The sequence below is a fragment of the Alligator mississippiensis genome, chromosome 15 (assembly GCF_030867095.1).
Source record: "Alligator mississippiensis isolate rAllMis1 chromosome 15, rAllMis1, whole genome shotgun sequence".
NCBI lineage: Eukaryota > Metazoa > Chordata > Crocodylia > Alligatoridae > Alligator > Alligator mississippiensis.
In genome coordinates, this window is record NC_081838.1 from 6,902,724 (window position 1) to 6,930,490 (window position 27,767).

Here is a 27,767-nt window from a genome sequence, read left to right on the forward strand (position 1 = left end):
TGGACTCCAGTGGGTTTATTGTGCAACCCCATGGAGGGTTTTTGTTCCAGTCCCAGCCCGGATGCCTGGGTTCCTGCCCCCCTCCCCCATTGCACACTGGGCCCTAGCACTGCATCCAGCGCTCAGCCGTGCTGAGGGGGTAGCCGCGCTCCGCCCGTAGCTGCCCATTCACCCGCCAGTACTGGGTGCCGCGGAAGAAGTAGACGTGGCCATTGGTCCAGGTCAGCGCCGCATCCAGCGGGGCCGGGATGCCTGTGAAGAGGCTGGTGATGGGCCTGGGGGAGCTCGAGAGGTGGCTCCAACCCAGCTCGTCCCACTGCCAGTAGCCGGTGCCCTGCGGAGTGGGAGGGGGAGATGGGTGCGTTGCCTCCAGTACCAGGGGAGGGTCTTGTCCCCTGGCCTGTGGAGCTGGGCGGGGAACAGGGCAGGGCCAGAGGTTCCCCCCCATCCCATCCCATACCTTGAAGAGAAAGATCTTCTGGTTGATCGGCCAGTACAAGGCAGCATCAAGGTGGGTGAGGGTACGGGTCAGCAGCTTGGGGTAGCCAGGGTCCAGCTGGAAGCCACGGTAGCGCCAGACCTTGTCTCCTGCGGCACGAGGGGGGTCAGCAGGAGCCCCAACCATAGATCCCCACCCTCCATCTCCCAGCACCAGACCCCCGCTCCACATCTCCCACCTTTGAAGAAATAGCTGCGGCCAGTGAGGGGCGAGTGCACGGCTGCATCCAGCCGCCCAGGCAGCCCCTTCCACAGGGCGCCCACGGGCAGCAGTGGGTTGGCCCCGAAGTCAGTGACGGTCCAGACATAGTCACCCCGGAAGGCATAGGTCTTGTCATAGGGGCCTGGAAGGACAGTGGAGGTGGTGGGTGTCAATGCCTGTGGGCAGGGGGTTTCCGGGGATGGGAAGGGGGAGCTTACCCAGCATCATGGCGTCCAGATCATCCGTGCAGGGGTCAGGTACTGGGGCAGGTGCCAGGCTGGGCCTGGGGGGCTTTGAGGTCAGTGCCGGTGTTGGCGCCGGTGTCGGCTCCAGGGTCGTGGCTACTGGGGTCCTTTTGCCTACAAGGGATGAGAGGGGGTTGGGGTGGGGGTGGAGATGGGGGTCCCACAGGAGAGGTGGGATGGGGGGGGGATGCTCTCACCATAGAGCGCCTGGATGCCAGCGATGTCATCAGCGTGCAGGCGGAAGCTGGGCCGGTAGCCGGTGTAGACAGGGGCCATGAGGGCACCAGGGTAGCGGGAATGACCCAGGCCCAGTGCATGGCCTATCTCATGGGCGGCCACAAGGCGTAGGTTGGTGCCACGGTACGAGCCCTCAGTCCAACGCTCGGCCTCATCAAAGTGCACTGTACCTTCCTCGGGTACATCAGCGTGTGCCAGCACCTTCCCTGTGCAGGGGCCGGTGAGCTTGGACCAGGGGCTGCCTGGCAGCCCCCCCGCCCCTGCCCCTGGCAGCCCTAGCACAGCTGCATTGGTGGCCCCTGCTCTGCAGCTCAGCCACAGAGCATCAGTGCCCCCTCCTGCCCCATGCTTTGCCCCCCCACAGCACAGCGCCCCACGCCCCCAGTGGTGCCTGGGACATCAGCACCTTCTACCTTGCCCCTGTAGATGCCCCAGGCATTAGTGCCCCTGCCTCCTATAGTGTAGCACCCCCTAGTGTCAGGCCCTAGCAAAGCCAGACCAGCACCCCCCACGGGACAGCCCCGTCTCCCCCCCTGCCCAGGGCTGCAAGGCGGGTACCAGGTCCATCAAAAGGGCGGGAACAGGTCCAGGGCGCGGTGCCGTGGAAGGAGAGGCGGATGTCAGCCCAGCCATGTCGCAGCTCCCTGAAGCTGAGCTGTGCCACGTTACTCCAGTAGCGGAAGGCGGCTTGGATGGCAGCGCGAGTGGCACTGGGGGGGCCCAGGTCTGGTGCGTGGCCATAGAGCCGGTATGTCAGGTGCCTCTTCCGCCAGCGGCCTGCACGGGCACACAGGCTGGGTGTGATGTGGGGGAAAGGGCTGGGGACCCCACCAGGGTCCTGACCATGACCCCAAGCACCTTGACCCTAAACCTGGTGCCCTGCACCCCTTGCCCTGCCCATGTCCACCCTGGTGCCCCCAGGAGCTGCGTTGCTCACCCAGCAGCAGGTACTTCAGGGTCTTCTGGTTGAAGGGGTCCTCAACCCCACATCGCGGCTCCTGCATCCGCGCCAGCGTGGCTGCATCCAGGCGGCCGGTGACGGGCAGCTCTAAGGCCTGCTGGAAGGACCTGGGGGCACAGGCAGGGTCCTGGTGGAGCCATGACCTGGAGGTCCCCAGAACATGGGCTGGGGGTTAGGCCAGCCCCTGCAGCCCTGCTAGGGTGTAGGAGTCTCACCTTAAGGCCTCGGCCACCTCCTCCTTGGTGAACTCGTCCTCCAGTGTCTCCAGTGGCTTCTGCAGGTAGCCAAACTGCTGCAGGTAGCTCTGGGGGGCACAGACCGAGCTCAGCAGCATGCCCCCTGCACCCCCACCCTGCACCGGGGTGGGAGAAGCTTAGGAGTGGGGCAGGCCCCAGCCCTTTCCCAGGGGAAGCTCAGGGTGGTACCTGCCAGGGCTGGGAAGGGAACCCGGGTGTCCAGCACCCCCATGCGACCCCCCTGTTGTGCCCAGGCTCAGGAGACGCTGGGGTCACCGACCTTCCTGTCCTCCACCTCCACGCCCCCCACCCTCCCTGCATGGACCTACCATGGCCTCGTGCTCCTTGTGGAGATCAGGGGCCATGGCGCTGGTGGCCAGGGTGAGGGCGCAGGCCTGGAGGAGCAGAGCCAGCCCCATGTTGGGCACTGGGAGCAGACCCGTGGCCCCGCTTCGTCCCATATAGCTCCGGCTGCAGCCTCTGGCCTGGGCCTGGCTCTGTTCCCCTTTATCCGCCTGCCTGGGCCAATGACTCACACACAGCGCAGCTGTGTCGCAACCACAGCCCCCTGGTCCGACAGCCGCATGTTAACCCCCAGGAGTCTGCTCAGGCGGCCCAGCAGGGTTTGAACGTCTGGGCTCTGCTCCCAGCTCCTGCCTAGAGTCCTTGCCTTGTCCCTCAGTTTCCCCTCTTGGCCCTTAGGTTTAGGATTAGACTGTCAGGCTCCCCCAGCCCTCGCCCTGGAATGAATCAGGAGTAGGGCTGAGGATGTGCATAGCGGGGACGCGGGGGGTCAAAGGGTTCACCCTCGGCCAGGACAGCCAGGGCAAGAGATGCTTCCCCGCCCCCTCAGCGCTCAATACAACTGCATCTGGGGAGAGCAGCAGCAGCCCCCCCCACTCCAGTCCTTCCTCTAGAAATAGAGCCTAGGGGGCCAGACTCCCAGCTTCTGCCCAGCCACAGACCATCTCTCCCCTCCCAGGGCCCAGAGGGGAACCCAGGAGTCCTGAGCACCTCTGGGAATAGAACCCAGGCGCCCTGCCCACCCCTTCCCCTGAACAGTGCTGCCTCTCAACAAGCCAAACCACAGGCCAGCAGCTGCCAGCCCCATGGGGGTGGAGGCAGCCCCCCAAAGCTGCCCAACCTTTGCACACAAAGGGCAGGCAGGAAGCTGCGGCTGGAGACCTGGGGGCTGCCGGGAACAGGCATCAGTGCTGCCTGTCAGGGCCCCGCACCCCTGGGAGTCAGGGGGTGGCAGGGCCGGGTCAAGGCTGCATGCGTCTGTGTTTCCCGGGCAGCATGATGCGTCAGCTATGCGCCACCAGCTCCACAGTGGCCTCACTCTGCTCATGACCCACCAGGGTGGCTGGGGGGGGCTGGACATTGCCCCATTGCCCCCTGGTTCTTGCCCCAACTGACACAGCCTCAGCCCTCTGACATTCCCTGTCCTGCCTCAGTTTCCCTCTCTGCAAAAGGGAAGCAGGGAAGAGCCTCCAGGATCAGCCTGTCCCCGGGTACATCGCCCCTAGCCCGGGCCCCCTCCTGCCGGCTTGAGCCCAGGCTGCGCCTGGGCCCAGCGCCAGCTTAGTCAGGCCCCGGTCTCCACGGCAACCTCCATTAGTCACAAACCTTGTTCCCAAAAACTCCCGCCTGTCACTGCTGCCAGCCCCGGCTCTAGGGGATAGAGGGAGCCCCCGGCCTTGGCCTTGATGGAGTAAGGAGGGTCCGAAAGCCAAGCCCCTGCCTCCACATCAGCTGGGGAGAGGTAGCCCTGCCTCAGGCAGCCAGACCCCAGGGGCCAGTCTCACCTCCTCCCCCTCCCAGCTTAACAGCGCCACCTGCTGGAACCAGCTGGCAGAGCCACTCCGTGTCCTGGAGACTTCCCCTTGGGGGCATCCGGGGACAAAGGGGCACTGCTGCTGCCAGCCCAGGCTCTTGGAGGGGACAGCATCAAGTCCCTGAGACTCAGGCAGTAATACTGAAGCTGGCGGGTGTCACAACCCCCATGGCTACAGGAGAAACCCTGCGGCCAGGCCAGCTCCGAGGGACAGCTGCAGTTCTGGCTGGGCCGGAAGACTTTGGGGTTGTGGAGTGGGGGCTGAAGGGGCAACACTTGCCTCATGGGGGCCAGATCCAGTGTTCAGGTGGGAGGTCAGGAGCTTGGGACTCGGCCAGGACCCAGAGCCGCCCCCACGGAGCAAGGCAAGGACACCGGCACTGGCCCAGCTGCCGCGTCACTACTGCAATTTTATTATTGCATCAGTTTTAAAAATGAAAGGAGGCGGCGGGCGCGGAGCAACAAGAACACAAGACATTGGAGGGGTGGAAGGGTGGGGGGCAGGGTCAGGCTCCGCCCCCCGGCCCCCAATACAATAACCGAGGACGGAGAAGTCAGAGAGGGGCCAGCTCTAGCGCAGAGAGAGGCAGGAGAATTGTTCTTAAAAATCAGACAGCACCCAAGAGAGCCGCGCCAGGCCCTTGCACCCGCACCCGCCAGGGGAGCCTGCCCCCACGCCACCAGGCCGGGCTGGGCCCTGTGGCCCTACAAGTCCAGCTCCAAGTCCTCGAGCTCCTCCTCCAGCGCTTTCCGCCGTGCCAGCTTCTCCAGCTGCTCCCGGCTTGGCTGCTTGATCTCCCCAGAGTCCACACGCTGCTGCAGCTCCTCCACCTGCCGCAGCTTCTTCCGCAGGTTTTTGATCTTCTTCGTCTTCTCCGCCACGGCGGCTAAGGCCTCCCCGTCCCCGGGGGCCTTGGCACCGCAGGCCAGCGGCTGTGGTGGGGCAGGTAGGCCCCGGTCCCCAGCACCACCCCCCGAGAGTGTGGTCTTCTCCAGCACCTGGATCAGTTCATCTGTGTCCTTCTCCCCTTTCTCCTGCTGCTGCTTCCTCTTCTCCTTGCGCTTCAGGTTCCTCTTGGCCGTCTTAGAGAGCCCAACCTCGCCGCTCTCGGCCCGTGGCGCCGGCCGCCCGGGCTGCGCGTTGGCCTCGGGGCTCAGCCCGGGAGGCAGCTCGGGTTTGCTCTTGAAGAATTTCACATACTTGTTCTCGTACCTGTGCAGAATAAAACCCATCAATGCTCTGCTTCCCTCCGCTGCTGCGTGGCCCCAGCTTGACTAGGGCTGTGTCTGCCGGAGGGTGGCTCTCAGTGCCCACAGGCTCGTGGTGGGCAGCGGCTGGCGGTGACAACTAAACACCAGCCAATTCCAGCCTGAAGCAGGAGCTGCACCTGCAGCAAATCAGCTCTGCACGTCAACACCACTCAGAGCACCCCCGCTCCACACCGAGTCCCCACCAGCCCCCCACCAAGGCCAAGCAAGCTATTGGGAATGGCTCTGGGAATAACCCTCCTGCCTGGCCGGCCCCGCAGAAGGGGCAGTGCCAAGCACCGGCCCCAGGACCTGAGCCCTTTGGGGGATGCGGGCACAGGCAGCCCCCGCGGGTGGCTCCGCACAGCCGAGCCCCCATGAAACAGAGCTCCAGCCCTGGGTGCTGGCGCCGACACGGGCACAGGCCAGGGAGGACGACACCTGGGGCCTTGCCTACGGGCCGAAGCCGGTGGAGCTTGCGCAGACAAACCCGACGCCTGTTTGGAACTGGGCTCAACCACAATCAGGGCCCGCGAGAGATGTGCCAGGTGCGGGGAGCAGAGCCGGGCTCTACTTACACGGGCACCTCCTCCTGCGGCACGTAGCCCTCCTTCACCCGCCGCTGCTTCCGCCAGGTGCCATCCGGGCGCTGCGTGGACGCGATGTACTTCCCTGCGCGTCGGGACACGTGTTACTGGGGGGGGGGGCCCAGCCCCAAAGCAGCTCATGGGAGCCCTGCAGCCCCCCCACCCCCCCCAGCCTGGGCAACTCCCTCTAGCCAGTGTCCCCCCCCAGCCCCAGATCACAGTTCTGCTTCCCTGCAAGGGTTGAGGGGAGGGGGGGGTCACAGGGTGACGACCGGGAGCTGGGGGGGGTCACACATCACAGGGAGCCAAGACAAGGGAGTCACAGGGGCAAGTTGGGGGAGGCCCACAAAGGTCAAAGGAGGGCCAGGCTGGGATGGGGAGCACGGGTCGGGGGGGCAGGCTGGGGGGGGGGGGGGGCCAATACCACCCACTGGAGGCCGGGGGGGCGAGGGCTTGGCTGGGGGCGGGGCTCGCACAGCGCGGGGGCGGGGCCAGGCGAAGGGGCGGGGCCCACCGCGCCCGGGGGCGGGGCCAGGCGGGCAGTGCAGCTGGGAGTGCCGTGCGGCCCGGGAGGCGGGCGGGACCTGTGGGGGGGCCGCGCCTCGCGCACTCACCGGTCTCGTCCGTCACATAGGGAGTCGCCATCTTGGAAACGCGACCCACTTCCGGCCGCGCGGCCCCGCCCCGGAAGCGGCAGAAGTGGGTGGGGCGAAGGGGGGAGATAGGCTGGGAAGTGGGTGGCCATTTTGTTTTTAAAGGGCCAGGGGCGTGTTCGGGGGCTCCCCGCGCTCGGGCACTGCGGGGCGGGGCCTCCGCGAGCCTCCAGAGGGGTTCCCAGAATGCACTAGGGCCTAAGCTAACCCCCCCCCGAAACACCAGCCCCCCTACATAGCCTTGTGGGTCTCCGTGGCAACCATGCCCCCACCCCCAGAAAGCCCAGGTGGGGAGGGTCAAGGGTCAGGGGTCCCCGGCTGGCAGGGGCAGGCAGTGGGAGGCCACCGGCGACCCCTGACCCTCAGGCCCTGGGGACCCGCTCTAAGAGGTCCCCATGGCAGCCCGGGGGCTCCCCAGGGAGTCCTGCCCCAGGTGGGGGTCGGGGGTCAATGGCTGCTTCCCAAACTCTGCCCCTGCCAGCCAGCAACCTCTGGCCCTTGACCCCCCACCTGGAGCAGGACTCCCTGGGGAGCCCCCGGGCTGCCATGGGGACCCCTTAGAGCGGGTCCCCAGGGCCTGGGGGTCAGGGGTCGCCGGTGGCCTCCCACTGCCTGCCCCTGCCAGCTGGGGACCCCTGACCCTTGACCCCACAGGCCCCTAGCTGCCATGGGGAGACCCTAGGGCAGGGGTGGGCAAAATGTGGCCTGGAGGCTGGATGTGGCCCGCCGGGTTATTCTATCCAGCCCACAGGGCCCCTAAAAAGTTTAGAAAATTAATATTTATCTGCCCTGGGCTGCCTGTCGATGGCTTGCCAAAACTCAGTAGGCAGCCCTCTGCCCAAAATAATTGCCCGGGCATGGCAATCAAGCGGCTCCGCGCGTGGCCTGGGCAGCCCTTGAGGCCAGGCCGGGGGCTTCTGCCTGCCTCACCAGGCAAGGCAGGTCTTGACCCTGGGGCCAAGGCCATGGCCCCTGCCCCGGAGCGTGACCCTGGCGAGGCCCAGCAGCCTCCCAGCTGCCGTGACTGCAAGTGCAGGCGGATGCTGCGCTCCTGCTCCCTGCGGGCAGGCGCAGCCCTGCGGCAGCTGGGCAGGAAGCGCTGAGTAGAGCCGGGCGCTGGAGGAAAAGGCTGTTTCCCCTGCCCTGGCACAGAGCTATCGAGCTGTGCTGCTCTCGCGGAGGCCAGCCTGCCTGGCCTTACCGGCGCCCGGCATTTAGCAGGCCCTGACAAGCTGCCCAGACGCCGAGCGCTCCCAGAGCAGCCAGGGCGGTCGTGTGGCCCCCATCACCCCTCCAGTGCAGTGGAGCTGCGGCAGCTGATCCTTATCAACTGAGACTTGAGGTTTACCAGGCAAGTGCCCGGCGGGCAGGGAACCCCGGAGCTGCGACCGCTGATGTGGGCGAGAGATGCCGGGGGGAAGCCGTTGTGGCCAGGGAGGTGCCGCATGGGGAAAGCCTGTGTCCCCAGGGAGGTCAAGTGCCCTCCCTGCCCTCCTGCAGATGCCCTGGGGCGGATCCGTGTCATACAAGGGTTCGGGGGGGGGGCAGGGCAGCCCCCCTGGTCAGCGGGGAGCAGAGTGCCCTGGGCAGTGGCAGGTCCCTGCTGCAGCCCCAGGCAGCCAGAGTCCCCCCAGGGCTGCTCTAGTTTGCACCAAGGACAGCGCCAGGCCAGGACAGGGTCCAGCCCCATGTACAAGCGCAGCTCTGGGAACAGGCACCAGCTTCACAGAGGTTGCAGCCTCCTTTGGCCACGTCAGCACCAGGGGAAGTGCCGTGTGCCAGGGGAAGGCTCAGCCCTGCGGTCAACGCTAAAGGGCCGTGGTTAGTCTGGAAGCAGGCAAAGAGAAAGTGGCCACTTGGGAGGGAAACAGGCTACGGGTCTGTGTCTGTGGCTGGCGCTGGGGAAGGTGCCAACCTCCTGGATGCCCAGCCAGACAAGGCCGGCACATGCTCTGTCTCATGACTGCTGTGTTGGGCCTTGCAGCCCAGGCTAGGGTCCAGACTCGGGGGTGCTACTCTGGCTACAGCAGAAGGGGCAGAGCCAAGCCTCTGGGCTGCTCCCCCCAGCTCCTCGAGGAGCCTGGACCCCCGGCTGGCACGCAGGATTCCTGGGTTCTTTGCCTGGTAGACGCGGGGCTGCCCTGTATCATGGCCCCTGTACCACCAGGAGCACAGGGAGGGTCTCCTGGAGTGGAAGGGTCCGAGTTGTCCCTTGGCTCTCCGTGGTCCATGCATGGGCATGCATGTTTGTGCACATGCACACGTGTGCAAGGAGTGGGCTGCCAAACCAGGCAGGGGCCCCAACCCCCTCTTCTCCAAGGATGCAGTGCCCCCTCCATGAGCACAGTGCTCCCAGTCCCCATTGACTTTCCTGCCCCATCTCCTTGGGCCCCCCCACCCTGCCCTGGGCTGGCATCCATGGAACGGCACTGCCAGTCTGTGCTGGCGCCTTGCCCCGCGGTGGCGCTGATTCACCCCGGTGCTGGGCAGCCAGGCTGGACTGGGAGCTGAGAGCTGGGAGCTGAGCAGGTGGGACATGTACACGTGCACGCTCTTACACGTGTATGCATACATGAACATGCACACTTGCATGCATGCATACATATATATACATGCGCACATGTACAGATGCATGCACTTGTGCATGTCCACATGTGCAAACATGTGCACACATACACTCACAGGTACACATGCATGTACATGTGTGTATACTTCCACGCACGTTCGTACATGCACACACACTACACTGACATGTACAAACATATGCACACACTCACATGCACAAGCTCACATGAACTCGCACACATGCACTTACATGTACACACATGCACAACACCCGTACATGCACATGCCCACACACCAACACATGCTGACATGTACATGCACACATACAGTCACATATACACAGGTGCACACGCTCACATGCACAGGCACGCGCTCACACATACCTGCACACACACACTAGCATGCACACACGCAGAGCTGTGCAGCCCCGCGGCAGACGCCCACACAGTGCCTGGTGCCCCGGGAGCTGGGGCCCGGGCTCTGCAGCAGCCTTTGTTGCTCTGTGGCTTCCGGCTCCGCGGGCACCTCCAGGGGCAGTATGCCCGGCGGGGAGGGGAGGGAGGCGGGCAGCCCCTCCCCCGCCACCCTTGCCAGAGGAGGCCTGGGCCGGTCCCTGCCTGCCTCTGGGAGGGGCTGCGGCTGGGGCTGGGGCTGGGGCTGCGGCGCGTCGTTCGTAGCTGCTGCGGAGATGAGACGAGGCGGCGCTCGCACCTCTCGCCCACGCAGCCCCGCGCAGCTGCAGCCAGGGAAATTCCGGGCGCCAAGGCCGCCCCCGGGCCCTGCCATGGGCGGGGGTACCTCGGCCTCCGGGACCCGGTGTGGCCTCCCTGCCACCACCTGGGCCTGGGAGAGAGAGACCTATGCCGTGGCCCTGGTGCTGGGGACACAGGTCACAGCCTGGCCCTTGGGTGGCACAAACCTGGCAGGTCTCAGTCCAGGTGCCAGCAGGGCCTGAGCCCCCACCCCTTCTCACAACTGCCCCTCCTGCCATGGGGGCCACATGGGGGCAGGAGGGAAGGAGGCGCCACAGGGCCCATGGCGTTCGCTGCCTCCAGCTCTGCTGTCTTGCCGCCCGCGTGCGGAGCCGCCCTGGCCTGCCGGGGCCTGTGCGGGGGCCCAGCTGCGCCAGCCTGGCTCTGAGCCGCCGAGGTGTGCCAGCAGGCAGTGCCGGAGAATGCACACTCACATGGGCATGCACACGCTGATCCAGGCGTGGCACGTACACTAATCCAGGTGTGGCACACACATGCTCACACCATACAAGCAGATCCTACGATGACAGGCTGAGAGCCCTGGGGCTCTTTAGCCTGGAAAAGCGCAGGCTCAGGGGTGATCTGATGGCCACCTATAAGTTTATCAGGGGTGACCACCAGTATCTGGGGGAACGTTTGTTCACCAGAGCGCCCCAAGGGATGACGACTAGGTCGAATGGTCATAAACTACTACAAGACCGTTTCCGGCTGGACATAAGGAAGAATTTCTTTACTGTCCGAGCCCCCAAGGTCTGGAACAGCCTGCCACCGGAGGTGGTTCAAGCGCCCACATTGAACACCTTCAAGAGCAAACTGGATGCTCATCTTGCTGGGATCCTATGAACCCGGCTGACTTCCTGCCCTTTGGGCAGGGGGCTGGACTCGATGATCTCCCGAGGTCCCTTCCAGCCCTAATGTCTATGAAATACGCTGATCCAGGCATGGCGCACACAGGCATGCACATGCTAATCTATGTGTGGCACACACATGCTGACATATGCATGTGCATGCTAATCCAGATGTGGTGTGCACAGGCTTACACATACACACATACGCAGACCCAGGCGTGGTGCACATGCTCACACATGCATGCACATGCTGATCCAAGTGTGGTGCACATTTGCTTAGAGGCATGTACACACTATAATTCATGTGTGGTGCACACATGCTCACACAGGCATGCACATGCAGACCCAGGCATGGTGCACACTGTCACACTTGCCTGCATATGCTGATCCAGGCACAGCTCATACATGCTCACACTTGCATGCACACACAGACCCAGGAGTGGCATCCACAGGCATCCACATGCTGATCCAGGTGTGGTGCACACACTCACACTTGCATGCACACACAGACCCAAGTGTGGTGTACATGCTCACACACACAGACCCAGGCATGGCTCTCACACACTCACACAGGCATGCACACACAGACCCAGGCATGGCTTGCACACACTTACACAGGCATGCACACACAGACCCAGGCATGGCTCACATGCTGACAAGTGCATGCACAGGCACACACCAGGTGTGGTGCACATGCTCACACACACACACCACACACGCAGACCCAGGCATGGCTCACATGCTCACAAGTGCATGCACAGGCAGACCCAGGCATGATGCACATGCTCACACTTGCATGCACTCGCAGACCCAGGCATGGCCCACACACGCTCACACATGCATGCACACACAGGCCCAGGTGCGGTGCACACACTCACACACAGTCACACACACGCAGACCCAGGGAGGCCCGTGCCCGGTAGGAGCCCCGCGGACCCGCCCGCCCCGCCGCAGCCCCCGGGCACGGGCACCTCCCCACGGCAAGCTCGGAGCCGCCGCAGCCCCGGGCCGGGGCGGGAGCGGAGCCGCGATGTGATGTCAGGGGGCGGCCCCGGGCGGCAGGCAGGGAGGGAGGGGAGGACGGATCTCCCGGCCCCGGGGAGCGGCGGCGGCGGCGGCCTCGGCTCTGCTCCAGGTGCGGCCCGGGGCGGACGAGGGCAGCCGGGGCCGGGGGGTCCCGGGGAACCGGGCCCCGGGGGGAAAAGGAAGGAGCCGCGCGGCGGAGCCCGAGCCCGGCCCCGGCGGGCGGGCGGGGAGGCAGGGCTGGTGCCGGCGGCGGGATCGGGCCCTTCCCGCCGGGATCGGGGCCGCGGTGCCCAGGCCGGCACCTGCTGCGGGTCTCGGAGCCGGCGCGGTCTGTCCCGGGGCCGGCTCCCCGCGCCTGGCCCCTCCACCCGGCCGGCCCCGAGGGGGATGCTCGGAGCGGGCTGCCCCCGCCCAGGCAGGCGGGCGCGGAGGGCAGCGCCCGCGGCGGGGGCTGCGGAGCCGGGAACCCCGGGCCTCGCCCGCGCCGGCCCTTGCGCGCCCCCGGGGACCCCGGCGGCCGGGTCCTGCCCCGTCCCACCCGCGAGCTGCCCCGCGCACAGGACGGACGCTCCAACCAGTAGGCCTCCTGCCCTTCTCTGCCAGGGGGCGGCTCCGGCCCCGGGGGGCACAGCCGAGCTGCCCCAGAGCTGCTGGAGGGGCCGGGGCAGTGGAGGGTGAATCCCGAGGTGCCTCGAACTTGCCCCGCAGGGCAGGGGCAGGACCGGGCGGGTGTGGGGAGCTGCCCAGGGGCACCCAGGCGCCCGCCTCGACAGCCGGGTGGGGGCCAAGCTCAAAGGAGGCTGCTACAGGCGAACCCGGACCCTGGGGCACCATGGGGGAGGCCTGTGTGCTCAGCAGGTTGCCTTTGTGCCTCAGTTTCCCCATGGCAGAGCGGTCCAGGGCAGTGTCTGGGAAGGGGAGAGCTGCCGCAGGTGCCTGGCAGGTGCTCTACTTTGCTTCCATATTTGCGTAAGCAAATCCCCATGGCCCTGCCCGACCCAGTCTAGACCCTGTTGGCTGCTGGCACAGATGCAGAGCTGGGGGCAAAGTTCAGGCCCCGCCCCACGGCTGCAGCTGGGCCATGCCCAATGCAGGAGGCAGCAAGCAGTGGGGTCCCCAAAAGCCCCCCCATGCCCGGTGTGTTGTTCTCCAGCACCGTCTGTTCTCTGGGCGGTGATTCAAGCAGCCCTGGGTGCTGCCCGCCCACCCCTTCCTGCTGGGGGGGGAGGGGGGCCGAGCCTGTGGTGCCCGCACGTGAGGCCCTGGGGCCATGTGGAGCCGGAGGGGCCTGGCATGGCCCCACCCTGCACACGCGTGTGCACTCCAGCAGGCGCCTGTGGGAGTGGCGCATGTGCCGGGGGCTGGCGGTGGTGCAGGGGTTGGGGGAGGCTGTCTGGGCCAGGCAGGGCAGGGGTGCGGCCTCTGGGCAAGGATGATTCACTTGTGTGTGTGCGATGCACCGTATCCTCCTGTGCACGCCTCTAGGCAGGAGGAAGGGGGCTGCGGGTCAGTAGTGAGGGTCACCAATGGCGGGGGAGCAAGGGGCTGCCTGCAGGGCTGTGGGGGGCAGGGAGCTGTGGGTCAGGAGTGAGGGGCACCAGCAGAGCTGGGAGGCAAGGGGCTGTGGGCTGGGAGTGAGGAGCATGGGTGGGGGAGCAGGGGGCTACAGGTTGACATTTTGCAGCACTGGCAGGACAGGGGGCTTTGCGTTGGGTGTGAGGAGCACCAGCAGGGCAAGTGGGGCAGGGGACTGCAGGTTGGGAGTGAAGGACACTGGCAGGGCTGGTGGGGGGGGGGTTAGGGGGCTGCGGGTTGAGAATGAGGGGCACTGGCAGGGCAAGGAGGGCAGGGGGCTGCAGATTGGGAGTGAGGAGTACCAGCAGGGCTGAGGGGGCTGGGGGTTGCGAATGAGGGGCACAGCAGGGCAAGGAGGGCAGGGGGCTGCCAGTTGGGAGTGAGGGGCACAGGGTGGAGGCATTGCCATGCACTGCGGGACTGGGAGGCGTCGGTGCCATTAGCGCCGCAGATGCGTTTCTTCCCCCCCCACCAGGACACAGCACTTAGCACCGAGGGCGCCGCGGCCCCCATTAGCCTGAATAAACGATGCACTAATGGGGGAGCTGAGGCCCGTGACTGCTGCACGTGCCGGCGGGGAGGGGGGTCATCACTGTCCTGGCAGGGAAACTGAGGCAGGGGTCAAGGACTCAGGAACCCTCTGGGCCCCGGAGCTGGGGGTAGAACCCAGGCATCTGGCCCCAAGCACCAGGCAGCTCTGGAGCCTCATGGCCCATGGCCAAAACCCCCTCCCCCCACCCCATGCACACGCGTGTCCATGACTCAGACAACACGCCAGCCCCCCATTGGCACGCATCGCCCGTCAGCAGTGCTGGAGCCGCACCCCCCTCCCGCCTGCGGGGGATAGAGCCCCGGCGCCAGCACTGCCCAGTGCCCACAGCCGTGTGTCTGCCTGAGCAGCCATGGGCTCACGGTGCAGCAAGCCGTGCGTTGGCATGGCTGGGGGGCGCCGGCCCAGCCCCCGTGGTACTCGGGGGTCCCCCGGGCACGGAGCCAGCTGGGGGGTAGGGGTAGCTGGCATGGCTCCCGTGGGCAGAGGGAGTTGATTGGCTGGCAGAGCCCCCCTCCTGGGCCCAGGCTGGTCTCATGGGGGGGTCCCGAGGGGAGGGTGCAGCTGGCGCCGTCTCTGGCAGCTCAGCCTGGAATGTGTCGGCTCAGCAGATCCCGGGGGGCACGGCTGGGGTCGCCTCCCCCCACTGCTCTCATGGCCCCCCTTTGCTTCTGCAGCCTCGACCCGCCGGCGCCCAGGCACCATGTCGGAGGGCAGGGACTGGGCCACGCTGAGCCCCGAGGAGTTTGCCCAGCTCCAGCAGTTCATCGACTGTGAGTACCGCAGCCCCGGGGGCTCACCCCGGGTTTGTGGGGGCAGGGCAGGGAGCCCCCCTGACAAAGGGCTGTTCCCTGGGGGGTGAACAAGGGGCACAGTCTTGGCATCCCTGGGTGGGCGTCAGCATTGGGTCTCGCTGGGGGGTGCCCCCCAGCCCCTCACCCCCCCAGACAGCGGCAGGAAGGTCCAGGACGTGCTGCGGGAGCTCCATGGCGATGGCACCGTGGCCCAGCACCTGCAGGGAGATGTGAGTGTCGATTCCCGCCCCCCCCAGCTCATCCCCTGCCCTAGGGGCTGCTACCCCTGACTCCCTTTGCCCCCCCAGTGCATCGACTTTGAGGGCTTCAGGCTCTTCCTACAGAGCTACCTGGACACCGAGGTGCTGTCGGATGACCTCTGCCGCCGCCTCTTCATGTCCTTCCAGACCACGGGTGGCGCCGCAGACCCCACGGGTGAGGCGTGGGCTGTGGGAAACTCTCCCTGACCTGGCAGGGGCTCAGACACGCAGTAGGGCTGGGCAGGGGGCGCTGGCTGGGTGGGCTCAGCACTACCTCCGTCCTGCAGCCACCGGCCTGGTCTGCGTCAATGACGTCTCCTGCTACTTCTCGCTGCTGGAGGGCGGCCGGCCGGAGGACAAGCTGGAGTGTGAGTGGGGGCGGTGGGGAGGGTCCTCTGCCCCTGGGGGACCCCCAGGGGCAGGGAGCTGGGGGGAGCCCCCCGCAGAGGCTCACTGGGCTCTTTCCCCCCTCCCCCAGTTACCTTTAAGCTGTATGACAAGGACGGGAACGGCCTGCTGGACAGCTCGGTGAGTAGTGGGGGCAGGCCCTGACACCTGACCTCTCACCGCTGACCCCCAATCCCACTTTGGTGGGGAGAGGGTCCCAGCCAGTGCTGACCACAGGCCCCCTCAGGAGGTTGACCGGATCATCACCCAGATGATGCGTGTAGCCGAGTACCTGGACTGGGACGTCACGGAACTGAAGCCGGTGAGCCCTGGGTGGGCAACCAGGGGGTGGGGGGGGGGACTGTGCAGACCCCACCCTGAGCTCTGTCCCCCCCCCCCCCAGATCCTGCAGGAGATGATGAAGGAGATTGACTACGATGGCAGCGGGACAGTGTCTCTGGCCGAGTGGCTGCGTGGGGGTGTCACCACCATCCCCCTCCTTGTGCTGCTGGGCCTCGAGGTGGTGAGTGCCATGTGGGGAGGGGGGGGTGGCATGACCCTGGGGGGGAGCACGGCCAAGCAGCCCCCCTCAGGCTCCAGGGGCTTCGATCCCTGCAGAAATTAGGAGATGGGGTGCACAGCAGGCAGGGCTCCCCTCTGTTCTGTCCCCCCTCCCCTGGCACCCCCTAACCCCTGCCCCTTGCCTTCCCCAGAACATGAAGGATGATGGGCAGCACATGTGGCGCCTAAAGCACTTCAACCGGCCGGTCTACTGCAACGTGTGCGAGGCACTGCTACTCGGGCTGCGGAAGCAGGGGCTCTGCTGCACCTGTGAGTCCGCAGTGTGGCATGGCAGGGAGGGGAGCCCCTGCCGCACAGCTCCGATGGGGGGGGATCGGACCCCCAGCCAGTGGCAGGTGGCACCACGTCGCCTGGCCAAGGTCAGAGCGGAGGGTGGGGCTGGAGGGTGCCAAAGCCCTGCCCTCCCATGACATGCGTGTCGCCCCCTACTGCCCACAGTCTGCAAGTACACAGTGCACGAGCGCTGCGCCCGCCGCGCCCCGCCCAACTGCATCAGCACCTACGCCAAGTCCCGCCGCGAGGCCAGCGTGAGTCCGGGCGGCCCCTCCAGCACAGGGCAAGGGACTGGGAGGGAACCCAGGCGTCCAGGCTCTCAGCCCCCCTGCTCTACCCCGCCCGAGCCCAGCCCCCTCTCCCAGAGTTGGGGGGTGAACCGAGGCATCTGGCTTACACCCCCAGGTGCAGCTACACGTATGGGTGAAGGGCGGCTGTGAGGCCAGCAAGTGCGACCGGTGCCAAAAGAAGATCAAGAGTTTCCAGAGCCTGACAGGGCTGCACTGCGTCTGGTGCCACCTCAAGGTGTGGGGGCTGGGCTGGGCTGGGCTGGGCTGGGCTGGGCCAGGGGGCGGGGGGCAAGGGCAGTTCTGAACACATTGCCTCCGCAGGTGCACGAAGAGTGCGCGTCCAACTTGCCCCAGGCCTGCGACTGCGGGGCCCTGCGTGATCATGTGCTGCCCCCAGCAGCCATCTACCCTGGCGTCCTGGTGAGTGCGGGCACACCGCCCTGGGCAGGGCAGGGCAGGTGGGCTCCACAGACCAGGCACATCCCAGGGATGCAGGGGGTGGGAACCCCAAGCTGGCCGTGGAACTTGCCCCGGGATCTCCTGGGATCCAGCCCCCAGATGTGCCCGCATACATGAGTGACCAGGGCTCTGTCCCTGCAGGAGCGACAGAATAGCCAGAAGAGTGGCGGGGGGACGCCCATGGAGGAGGGGGTGCCCCCCATCACCCCTCCTGAGGGACAGGCGCTGCGGGTAAGTGTGTCAGGGGGCAGAACCAGCGTCTGCAGGTGCCTTGGTGACTCCAGGGAGTGTGGACATGGGGTGGGGGTGGTGGCGGTTCCATCTGATGTCAGGCCTGGCCCACTGGAAAGCATGCACTTGCACGTGCATGCTCATCCTTTGCGCATACATGTGCACACACAGGTGGGTCCATGGCACTGAGCAGGGTAGGGGTGTGGGTGCCCCCTCGTGACTCCCCTCCCCGCCGTGCAGGTCCTGCCAGTGCCCGACACCCACCCACTCCTGGTCTTCGTCAACCCCAAGAGTGGTGGGAAACAAGGCGAGAGGTGAGGGGCAGGGGGCTGCGGGGCCCTGGACTCCTGGGTGCCTGGCTGGGAGTCCTGGGTGGTGGGTCCATGGGAGGGGGAGAATGGGGGAGTGCTGGAAACCAGGACACTTGCCCCTTGACACTCCCCACCCACTTGACCTGCCCCTGTCTCCTGTCCCAGGGTGCTGCGCAAGTTCCAGTATCTGCTCAACCCACGGCAGGTCTACAACCTCCTGAAGGGCGGCCCAGCCCCTGGGTGAGTGCAGCCCTCCAGGCACAGCACAAGGGGTAGAAGGGAGCTGGGGGCCTGGCACTGGGATAGATGGGGGCTGCGGGTCCAGGGTGAGGAGCACTGGTAGGGCTGGGGGGACGGGGCTGTGGGTCGGGAGTGAAGGGCATCAGACAGACTGGGGGGTAGCCCCCAGCTCCTGCAGGCCCCACCCTGGCCCTGACCAGCACCCACTTGCTGCAGGCTGAATTTCTTCCGGGATGTGCCTGATTTCCGGATCCTGGTATGCGGCGGCGATGGCACCGTGGGCTGGATCCTGGATGCCATCGGTGGGCATGCAGTGGTGGGAGTGGGAGGCTGCCAGGTTGTCATGGGAGGGTGACAACCCCCAGAGCACATGCTGGGGGCTGTGGGGGGTAGGAGGAGTGGGACAGGGCCCATGTGTGTCTGCATGCATGCATCCCGGACACCTGGGTTCCAGCGGGGCTGGTGTCCATGTGTCCTGGACACCTGGGTTCCATGGTGACTCTGCACATGTGTGTGCAGGCATGTATGTCCCGGACTCATGGGTTCCATGAGGGTGTGTCCATGTGTCTGGGATGCCCCAGTTCCCTGTCCCTGGGCCCAGTCCCAGGCCTTTACCGAGTCTGTGCTGCCCCCTGGTGGCAGTGGGTAGCGTTGCACACTGCAGTGCGCCTGGCCAGCCTGGGAGCAGGGCAGGGACGGGATAGAGCCCTGGCCCTCCTTGCACTGACACCCCCCCAATGACTCCCCGCTTTGCAGACAAGGCCAACCTGCCACGCCGGCCGCCCGTGGCTGTGCTTCCGCTGGGCACTGGCAATGACCTGGCACGGTGCCTGCGCTGGGGAGGAGGTGAGTGACCCCAGTCCCGTGGGGCCCTCGGAGCTGGGCTGTGCCCCAGCCCAGCAGCCCAGTGTGCTCCAGACCCTCTGCATTGCACATGCATGTGCAAGTCCAGCAGGCTCTGTTTCCTCCCCATGGCCCCTGGGGTCAAAGCCTGCTCCCGACCCCGCTGGACCCCTAGGTCCCCCGGGCTGAGGCAGCCTGGCAGGGCCCCGAGATCCCACTGCCCCCCCAGGGTACGACGGGGAGAGTCTGCTGCGGGTGCTGCGGGATGTGGAGAGCAGCAGCGTGGTGCAGATGGACCGCTGGCTGGTGCAGGTGACGCCTGACAACCCGGCTGAGAAGGGCGACCCAGTGCCCTACGAGATCATCAACAACTACTTCTCCATTGGCGTGGTATGGGGAAGTGGGGGCGGAGGGGGGGGGGGCTTGGGCCGGTCCCAGCCCCCTCAGCCCTGACACTGCCTTGTCCCCAGGACGCCTCCATCGCCCACCGCTTCCACGTCATGCGGGAGAAGTACCCCGAGAAGTTCAACAGCAGGTGGGCATGGGGGGTGGGGAGGCAGCTGGAACTCCTGCCTCCCCCTCCAGATTTAACCCCCCACTCCCGGCAGGATGAAGAACAAACTCTGGTACTTTGAGTTCGCCACGTCCGAGACCATCTTTGCCACCTGCAAGAAGCTGAAGGAGTGTCTGAGCATCGAGGTGAGGGCACCCTGCACCTGCCCCCCACCCCTCTGACAGGGCAGGACCATCTGGGAGCTGCCCCAGACGAGCTGGCCCCGGGGTTGGGGGGATCCGTCCCTGCCCCCAGTCACGCCGCCCCCCTCCCCCCTCAGTGCTGCGGGACCCCCCTGGAGCTGAGCAGCGCGCTGTCGGGGATCGCCGTGCTCAACATTCCCAGCATGCACGGCGGCTCCAACCTCTGGGGTGAGACCAAGAAGCCGCTGGGCGAAGCGCGGCACCCGCCCAGCGCGGCACAGCCCCAGGCCGTCACCGACCCCGAGGCCCTCAAGACCTGTGTGCAAGGTGGGGCGGGGCAGGGGGCGGGGCCCCTGGCAGGCAGGGCTTGGAGGTGGGCGAGGTCAAAGGGCGGGGCCTCTAGTAGGGGTGGGGCCTGGATGGGCATGACTGCAGGGTGCGGCTGCTGGCAGAGGGTGGGGCCTGGAGATGGGTGGGACCTCTAGAGGCGGGGCTTGGATGAGAGTGGCTGCAGGGTGGAGCTTCTGGTAGGGGGTGGGGCCTGAGTGGGTGGGACTGTATGGGTGGGGCCCATGGCAGGGGTGTGACTCAGGTGGGTGGGGCCTCCTGGGGCAGCCCCATCTGGTGGGTGGGGCTCCTTTAGCCCCTCCTCCTCCTCCTTAAAGGTACAGCAGCCTGTTGTGGGGCTGGTGTAGTTGGCAGGAGGCAGGTTGGGGGGGCCTTGCCCAAGGCAGTGGGTGATGCCTCCCCCCCAGCCGCATTCTGCACAGCACTGAGCACCCCCTCCCTGCCTCACAGACCTGAGCGACAAGCGGCTGGAGGTGGTAGGGCTGGAGGGCGCCTTGGAGATGGGGCAGATCTACACGGGTCTGAAGAGTGCCGGTGCCCGCCTGGCCAAGTGCTCCGAGATCACGCTGAGGTGAGCTGGGGAGTGGGGCAAGGCTGGGCCTGGCACGGGGAAGGGTCACTGCCACTACTTGACCTGGCATCTCCGCAGGACGTTGAAGCCGCTGCCCATGCAGATCGACGGGGAGCCCTGGATGCAGCCGCCCTGCACGGTAGGTGCCCCCTTGTGGGGGGTGCATCTCCCTCCCAGGCGGGGCCATGGGTCATGCCCTCCCCCCAGGTCCACTGCCAACATGGCTCATGGCCCTTGCAGATCCGGATCACGCACAAGAACCAGACGCCGATGCTCATGGCCCCCCCGCTGCGCTCCTCCAGCTTCTTCGGCCTTAAGAAGGGCCCTCCTGAGCCCTGAGGGGACCCCCCTTGCAGCTCGGCACCCTGGGGACCCCGCTTCCATCTGCTACGTTGCCTGGGGGTCTCCTGCACTCGGGCCCAGCCCAGCTGCTCATATCAGCCTCGAGGGGGGACACCTGACACGTCTCCTGCCCACTGGGCCTCCCCTGCTTGCTGGATCCACAATCTCATGGTGGCATCAATCCCGGGGCTGGGAAAGAGGGCATCCTGGCCTGTGATGCCCCTGGGTTTGGGGGTGTGGGGTGTGGGGCAGGGCCCCCCGATCCCCCCCACCCGACCCAGCTCCCTGCCCCGGCTGCTGGCTCCCTGGGCCCCCCCCCCACCCCAGCATCGCCCTATTTATTGCACCTCCCCCCGTCCTCCAAGTGCCTCATTCAGTAATAAAGGTTGCATTGGTTTGGTTCCCGTGGTCTCTGGCTTCATGGGGGGTAGACAGGGTAGGGGCAGGGGCCCCCCGGGGTTGAGCCAGATGCCTGGGTTCCAGGCTTGGCTCTGGGAGGGGAGTGCAGGACTGACCGCCAGGATCATGCACACACAGGGTGCCCAGACACCTGGGTTCGCTTTTCACTAGGCAGGTAACCCCCTCCCCTATGGGAGCCCACACATGGGTGTTCCAGGAGGGTGTGGGCAGGGCAAGGGCCTCCCTGACCCCATCTTTCCCCCACCCCAGACAGAGTCAAGCAAAGGCAGGTGGAGTCTGAGCATTTAATAGCTGGGACCAAGGGGGTGTTGGGGGGGACACAGAGGAAGAGTGGCAATGGGAGAGCTGGTGCCAGGCATCCTGGGGGGGTCCCGTCCCCCCCCACCTGGCGGCAGGTCCCAGGGCTGCCGCTGGCTCTAGACAACATTGCCGCTGAGCAGAGGACTGCTCTCACTCTGGGGGCCAGTGCCCAGGGCCCGGCGCAGCAGCAGGCGCAGGGCAGCACGGTCAGGCAGGCGCGGCCGGGCGCCAGGGCCGAACCACACGTTGCGCCTGGGGCAGAAGGAGGCTGTGTTAGCATCCCCCAGCCATGGCTGGGAGAGGAGGGGGCAGGGAGGATTAGACTCACCTGTAGGCGAGGCCCACAACGCCCAGGGCCACGGCCACCAGCACCAGCCCCACGAGCAGTGTGACCCGGGTCCCGGCAGCGTCTGCACCTCCGACGGTGACGTGGGTGCTGGCCATGGCCAGGCCGCTGGGGTTGGCGAGCGAGACGTTGAGACAGTACTGGCCGGACTGGTTGAAGGCCTGGTGCAGCACCAGCTGGCAGGCGGGGGCAGGTGGCACCGGGCTGCACACGGTCTGCTGTGGCGCCAGGCATGCCGCGTCCATCACCACTGTACACACCTCATCGGGCAGGCTGCAGGCACAGGGGAAGCTCAGGGGGGCATCAGGGAGGGGTGTGGGGTTACCCCCCAGCCCTGGCCCTGGCCCTACCTGCCCTGGCATGTCACAGTGAGCTCCACTGCACTCTCGCCAGCCGCCGGCACCACCTGGACAATCTCCACGCTCTCAATGCCCTCTGCAAGGGAATGGGGTCAGCCCCTACAGGGGACACCCCCACCCCCAATCCCAACTACCACAGCAACCCAGGGAAAGCAGGCAGTGGGTTGTAGGGGTGTCCCAGCAGAAGGGGATGGGGTGCCCCCGTTGCCTCCCACGCCCTCCCTGCGGTGCTGGGACTCACGGACAATGTCGAGCTGGGTGGAGAAGGTGCCGTAGCGGTAGAGGACGCAGCCATTGGGCGGTGCCTGCCTCTTGGCTAGCACCAGGGCAGGAGCGGCACTGGGGACTGCGGTGCTGGCGGTCACCTCTGTGGAGCAAGTAGAGAGAGAAGGGGAGACCCACCAGCCCCCACAGGGCAGGGGGACCTCAGGGCAGCAAAGCTCCTGGGGTATGGAGCTTGGAGCTGACGTGGATGCATTTGGGACCCCAGGGGAGCTCCCACCCTCACCTGCCACCTACCTGCTGTCCCGGAGCTGGTGCTGGCCACGCTGGCAGGGAGGCTGGGCCCAGCGGAGCCTGTGGTGGGAGGCAGGTCTGCAGCAGGGGAGGTGGAAGCTGGGAGCAGGGGGTCCACGGATGCCACGGCCAGGTCCGACCCGGGGGCGGCAGCCATGCTGGGTAGCCCTGAAGCTGTGGCGGCTGCAGGGAGCGTGGTTCCGGCATCAGGGTCAGCCAGCCCTGCCGTGGCCAGTGGCTCCGTGTCCAGCTCCTCGGATGCTGGGGCCACTGTGGCTGGGTCGCCAGATGCTGGGGACACCGTGGCCGGGTCGTCAGATGCTGGGGCCGCCGTGGCCGGGTCGCCAGATGCTGGGGCCGCCGTGGCCGGGTCGCCAGATGCTGGGGATGCCGTGGCCGGGGACCCTGTGGCCCCAGATGCTGGGGACCCTGTGGCCTCAGCCGTGGGTGCTGGGGGCAGAGAGAGGCAAAGCTAGAATGAGGCTGGGCTGGCGCCAGGGTTCTGTACCTCCTCCCTGGGGATGCCCCCTTGGACTTACCGCTGCTTGGTGGCTGTACTGTGGCCTGCCCGGGGCTCCCACCGGTTGCTATTGTGGCTGCTGCTGTGGCACCGGTGGGCTGCACCGGGGGGCCCGTGGCTGTGGCTGTGGCTGGGGAGGTGCCCCCGCAGGCCAGGGGGATGGCGGCCTGCAGCACGACACGGGGAGTGAAGGAGCCGGTGGCCAGGTAGGTATGGGTGACCTGGGCAGCACGGGAGATGAGGGTACCGCTGCCATCTCCGAAGTCCCAGGAGCAGGCGACATCGGCTCCCGTCAGGTACCCACTGGGGTCGTGCAGCCGGACCGTGAAGGACACAGCCCGGTTCCTCACGAAGCGCTCAGCCACTCCCGGCTCTGCACCCGCCACGGCTGCCGTCTCCACCTGTGCCACGTCCACTGAGAACGGCACCTGGTCTGGGGGTGGGAGGTGGGGTCAGCATGGCACCAGGGCCTGCCCCTGCCCTGGCCCTGTGGCCCCTTGCAGCTCAGCCCCTGGCCAGGGTGAACCACCAGCTCCCCCCCCACCCGCCCTGCTTGGGGTGCCCCCCAGCCTCTCCCCAACCCGTGCTGGGTCTCACCGGTGATGCTGAACTGGGAGGCGGTGTTGCCCAGGGGCACAAACTTGCGGGGCCCGCGGTAGTGATAGACTTCCACAGCCATGGAGTAGGAACCCAGCGGGACACCGGCCGTGTCCACTGTCAGCTGTGATGAGGGGCCATCCACCACCTGCCAGTACCGCCCTGCAGGGACACGCATCAGGCCCAGCTCTCAGAGCAGTGCAGTCTAGCGGTCAGAGCAGGGCCTGGGAGCCTGGGCACCTGGGTTTTCTCCCAGTGCAGGAGGGGTGTGGATTAGGGAGCCCAGATGCCTGGGTCCTCTCCCAGCTCTGGGAGGACTGTGGGGGCTGGTGGGTGAGAGCAGGGGGGCTGGGTTCTTTCCCAGTGCCGGGAGGGGAGTGGGGTCTAGAGCATAAGAGCAGAGGGGCTGGGAGCCTGGTTCTCTCCCCACTGCCAGGAGCAGAACAGGGGCCAGTGGGCAGCCCGGACACCTGAGTTCTCTCCCAGCTCTTCCAGAGGTACTTTCCCTGCACTTTAGCCTCCCCAGTCCTGTCCTCCTCCAGAGTGCAGGTGGGACCACAGCTGGGCCTGAGCCTGGTGAGGCTTGGGCCAAGGGGGCAGCTGGCGGCCCTGTGAGGCCAGGAGTGCCCAGGGGACTCACCCCAGGTCCACCAGACATAGACGAACTTGCTGCGGCCACCCCAGGCGCTGCGGGGAAAGGGCTGCCCGTCGGGGAAGGTGCCAGCCGTGCCCTCAGGCAGCATCTCCGGGAATACGGCATCACCCTGGCGCACCCAGGTCCCTGCCAGAGCGAGGGGGGGTTAGTGCCGCACAGCGGGGGGGACCTACCCATTCTCTGGAACCGGGCACCATGCAGCAGCCAGTCCGGGACGGGTGCCAGGCAGGGGCTCTCCCTCACCATTGACAGTGCAGTTGCGGCTCCACACGACACGGCCATCGGGTAGCACCGTCTGGTTGCTGGGGAAGCGCAGGGCGATGGCAAATGTGGCCTTGGCGCCCGTCATGGTGGGGGCATCGTTGGTGACCTCAAAGGTCACGTCACCGCCTGCGGGCAGAGGGTCAGGCCCGGGGGGCACGTGGGAGGTTGCCCCCTCCCATTACCCCCGCCCCAGGCCAGCTCCATGCTGCTGCAACCTCCACCCCCAGCCCATGACCCACAGCCCCGGCTCCCCCAGGGCACCCCATTACCAACCTGCAGCTGCCCCTGCCCTGGTTCCCCCACCCCTCCATCCTTGCCCCTGGGGCTCAGCCCAGGTCGGGCTTGGCAGGTCCCATCCCAGGACTCACCTCTCCAGCAGTCCCGCTGCCGGGCGTCCCCCCTTGGCCCCCAGGGGTAGAGCTGGCTGTTCCAGGACCTGTAGCCCAGGGGCTGGCGGCTGCCCCGGTCGCTGCCTCGGTTCCTACCGCCAGGCCCTGTAGAGACGCAGAGTGGGTGGGGGGCAGCAGGCAGGGGCAGGGGCAGAAGCCCCCGCCATCACCAGAGGCAGCTCTGACCCCCAGAGGCAGGAGCACGGAGCCAGGATGCCTGGGGTCTTCATTCATGGGAGTCAAGTGGGTAGAAACCCACGGGGCAAGCAGGGCTGGGGCTGCTGTCCCCAGCCATGGGCCTGGCTGCCATGTGGGCCCAGGCCCCCACCCCTGGAGGCTGGAGCTGGGGTTGCTGCCGAGGCATTAGCATTAGCACCACATCCGCCCGCCGCCCCATCATGTCCCTCCCATGGCCCCGGGCCCAGCCCCGCACGTTGGGGAGCATGTGATGGGGGAGGAGGGGGGCGCCAGGCAAAGCCCCATCACATGGCTCCAGATCCTGCCCAAGCCCTTTCATGTGACTCTCAGCTGAGCCGGTGCCGACTCCTACCCCAGACCACGATTAGGGGATGGGGGGGGCGTGGGAGAAGGCCGCCCCCCTCTGGAGGCCTGTGTGCAGTGCGGCGCGTGGGGAATGGGCCCTGGCCCAGTATCCGGAGGGGGCTGGAAGCAGGGATACCTGGGTTCTCCCTTCAGCCTCCCTCACCACTGACCCCCAGGTGACTGCCCCCACATAGTCCTGTTGTGCCTCAGTTTCCCTGTCTACGTCGGGGTCCGGCAGCCAAGGCACTGGGGGTTCTAGGAAAGGGGGCAAGTCCCTGGCTCTACCCCTGCTGGGCACGGGGCCCAGCTGCGCCCCCCCCCCGACACAGGTGAGAACTGAGGGGCAGTCGGGGGGGTGCCTGGGGGGTCCAGGGGGAACCTGGAGGAGAGAGGTCCCCCAAGGGCAGCTTGGCCTGGGGCAGGGGCTGCAGCACTGCCAGGGTGGCCAGCTCCCCTCCCTCCTCCCCCCGTGGGCATCAGCCCCTGGGAGCAGGGCCACCCCGAGCTCTTAGCAGGGACACGCACAGGCATGCATGCACGCCTGCCCGCCCTCCCCCTGCGTCACCCACTCGGTCCCGGCGCCGGGCCCCTGCAGGGATTAGCAGAGTCTGGAATCTGGCGCCCACGTGGCTCGGCTTTGGGGGGCACCCCGTTAATCCGTCTGTCCCAGTCCCAAGGGGGCTGAGGCTGGGTCTATCCCTTGTGGGGAGCACTGGGAGGCGGCACCATCCTGGGCACCCCCAGGTCTGTCTGTCCCTCCAGCCTGTGCAGCCCTGACACCAGCTCCCTGCCCCATTGCAGACCCTGCAGAGACCCCCCCCAGCACACACATGCACATGCAGAGCCTGGGCAGAGCACAGGAGTGGAGCTTTCCCCCATCCCAGCCCTGGTGCCCAGAGCGAGGTGCGGAGGGGCCAGACCCCACAACGGGCGAGACAGAACCCCCCACCCCCAGCTCCCCAGGGAGCCCCTGGGCTTGGATCCCACTCACCACGCTGAGCTGTGGCCGCCCCCAGGAGGGCCCAGACTGCCAGGAAGCACCCGCTCGTCCACATCCCGGCCAGACCCTCGCACCCACGGGAGACCCTCGTTGCAGAGGCGAAGCCTCCCGGTCTCCCCAGCTAAGAAGGGGCCCTGATTTGCATAGCCCCGCCCCTCCATGGGCATCACCTTCCAGATGCCCCCAAATGGGGGGGTGAGGTCGAGTCACAAGTTTGGGTTGCTACGACGATGGGGGTTTTCCCTCCTACGCAGAAGCAGGAATTTGGGGGGGGGCATGGCGCTTCCTCTCCTCGTGAGCAGGAGTGACAGCCTCAGGGGCACCCGGGCACCAGCTGACACTTGAGCCTTTGCCCCCAGCGGCCGCCTCCCTGATCCAGGCCATGAAGGACAGAGGTGCCCGCTGCCCTGTCCCTGCTCAGCTCCTCAGTTGGAGACACGGGGACCCGGATGATGGCTGCTCCAGGAGCCATTGGAGTCGGAGCCGTGGCCAGCTCAGACCCATGACTGTATCTTCAGCACACACCTCCGTCCTGGGTCCTGGGCCCAGGTGCCCCCCGCTGCGTGGCTGGGCTGTGCCTGCTCTGGCATGGGGTCATGGGCTGCACCTGGGCTGAGGTGGGGGTTCCCCGACCAGAGGACCTGCCTCGAAGCTCGGCCCAGGGAGCCTAAGACTGATCTGGGCCTGGAGTGAAAGGGATGGGACTGGTTACATCCCCGGGGACCTGGGTTAGAGGGCCTGGACTGGACTGGACTGGACCTGACTGGGGGGAGGTGGGGGAGTAACACTGCTGCTTGGGGGGGGGGGGATTCTGGGTGCAGAGCTGGCACCAGGCACAGACACCTCATTGCAGGGACGACACCAGCCCAGGTGTTGGCAGGAAGTGGCAGCCGGTTGGCAGCTGCTTTGCCACCTCTGCCAGGCCCCTGCATGTTTGCACGCACACATACACACACGCACCCACACACACACATGCCCACATGCAGACACACGTGCAGACACCCGCGCACACACGTGCAGACACCCGCACACACATGCACACCGACAGCACATCCCAATTCCAGCTCTGGCGTAAAGGCCCCAGCCCCGTTCTGGGCCCACCTGAGCTCTTGGCCCCAGTGGGTGCCTGACACCCTTGGCCCCGTGTTGGGATGGGGTCAGGGGCCTCACTCCTAACCCCGGATGCTTGATGAGGTGGGTCCCTGGAAGGG

General features: G+C 66.7%; 4 protein-coding genes across 6 annotated transcripts; 1 reads left to right on the plus strand and 3 right to left on the minus strand.

Moving 5' to 3' along the window:
- On the minus strand, positions 1-4,506 carry MMP19 (matrix metallopeptidase 19). Of its 2 annotated transcripts, none has more exons than XM_059719291.1 (9): positions 4,009-4,506; positions 2,359-2,447; positions 2,120-2,250; positions 1,741-1,959; positions 1,143-1,388; positions 919-1,059; positions 678-842; positions 461-588; positions 1-334 (listed from the first exon to the last, which is right to left on the minus strand). In XM_059719291.1, exons 3-9 carry the CDS (start codon positions 2,184-2,186, stop codon positions 104-106), a joined length of 1,197 nt encoding a protein of 398 aa, XP_059575274.1. In that variant the 5' UTR covers positions 2,187-2,250; positions 2,359-2,447; positions 4,009-4,506; the 3' UTR covers positions 1-103. The 2 variants fall into 2 exon arrangements, with proteins under 2 accessions (XP_059575274.1, XP_019346398.1); XM_019490853.2 differs by lacking the exon at positions 4,009-4,506 and adding an exon at positions 2,709-3,164.
- Positions 4,507-4,606: 100 nt separating this feature from the next.
- Positions 4,607-6,892, minus strand: PYM1 (PYM homolog 1, exon junction complex associated factor). Its single transcript, XM_006267695.4, has 3 exons — positions 6,666-6,892; positions 6,043-6,136; positions 4,607-5,429 (listed from the first exon to the last, which is right to left on the minus strand). The coding sequence occupies exons 1-3, from the start codon at positions 6,694-6,696 to the stop codon at positions 4,922-4,924; spliced, it is 633 nt and encodes a 210-aa protein (XP_006267757.1). The 5' UTR covers positions 6,697-6,892; the 3' UTR covers positions 4,607-4,921.
- A 4,827-nt stretch (positions 6,893-11,719) lies between these two features.
- Positions 11,720-21,048, plus strand: DGKA (diacylglycerol kinase alpha). Of its 2 annotated transcripts, none has more exons than XM_059719274.1 (24): positions 11,720-11,788; positions 14,698-14,793; positions 14,968-15,044; positions 15,123-15,249; positions 15,362-15,442; positions 15,553-15,602; positions 15,709-15,783; positions 15,865-15,984; positions 16,175-16,292; positions 16,482-16,570; positions 16,722-16,841; positions 16,928-17,026; positions 17,207-17,296; positions 17,537-17,610; positions 17,773-17,847; positions 18,064-18,149; positions 18,604-18,693; positions 18,920-19,080; positions 19,161-19,225; positions 19,299-19,389; positions 19,524-19,713; positions 20,185-20,305; positions 20,384-20,444; positions 20,546-21,048. In XM_059719274.1, exons 2-24 carry the CDS (start codon positions 14,724-14,726, stop codon positions 20,642-20,644), a joined length of 2,229 nt encoding a protein of 742 aa, XP_059575257.1. In that variant the 5' UTR covers positions 11,720-11,788; positions 14,698-14,723; the 3' UTR covers positions 20,645-21,048. The 2 variants fall into 2 exon arrangements, with proteins under 2 accessions (XP_059575257.1, XP_059575258.1); XM_059719275.1 differs by lacking the exon at positions 11,720-11,788 and adding an exon at positions 11,808-12,004.
- Positions 21,049-21,337: 289 nt separating this feature from the next.
- Positions 21,338-26,674, minus strand: PMEL (premelanosome protein). The gene is made up of 11 exons (XM_059719279.1): positions 26,548-26,674; positions 24,993-25,118; positions 24,604-24,750; positions 24,346-24,486; positions 23,706-23,867; positions 23,128-23,541; positions 22,592-23,038; positions 22,314-22,439; positions 22,064-22,148; positions 21,696-21,986; positions 21,338-21,619 (listed from the first exon to the last, which is right to left on the minus strand). Exons 1-11 carry the CDS (start codon positions 26,609-26,611, stop codon positions 21,484-21,486), a joined length of 2,139 nt encoding a protein of 712 aa, XP_059575262.1. The 5' UTR covers positions 26,612-26,674; the 3' UTR covers positions 21,338-21,483.
- Positions 26,675-27,767: the final 1,093 nt, after the last annotated feature.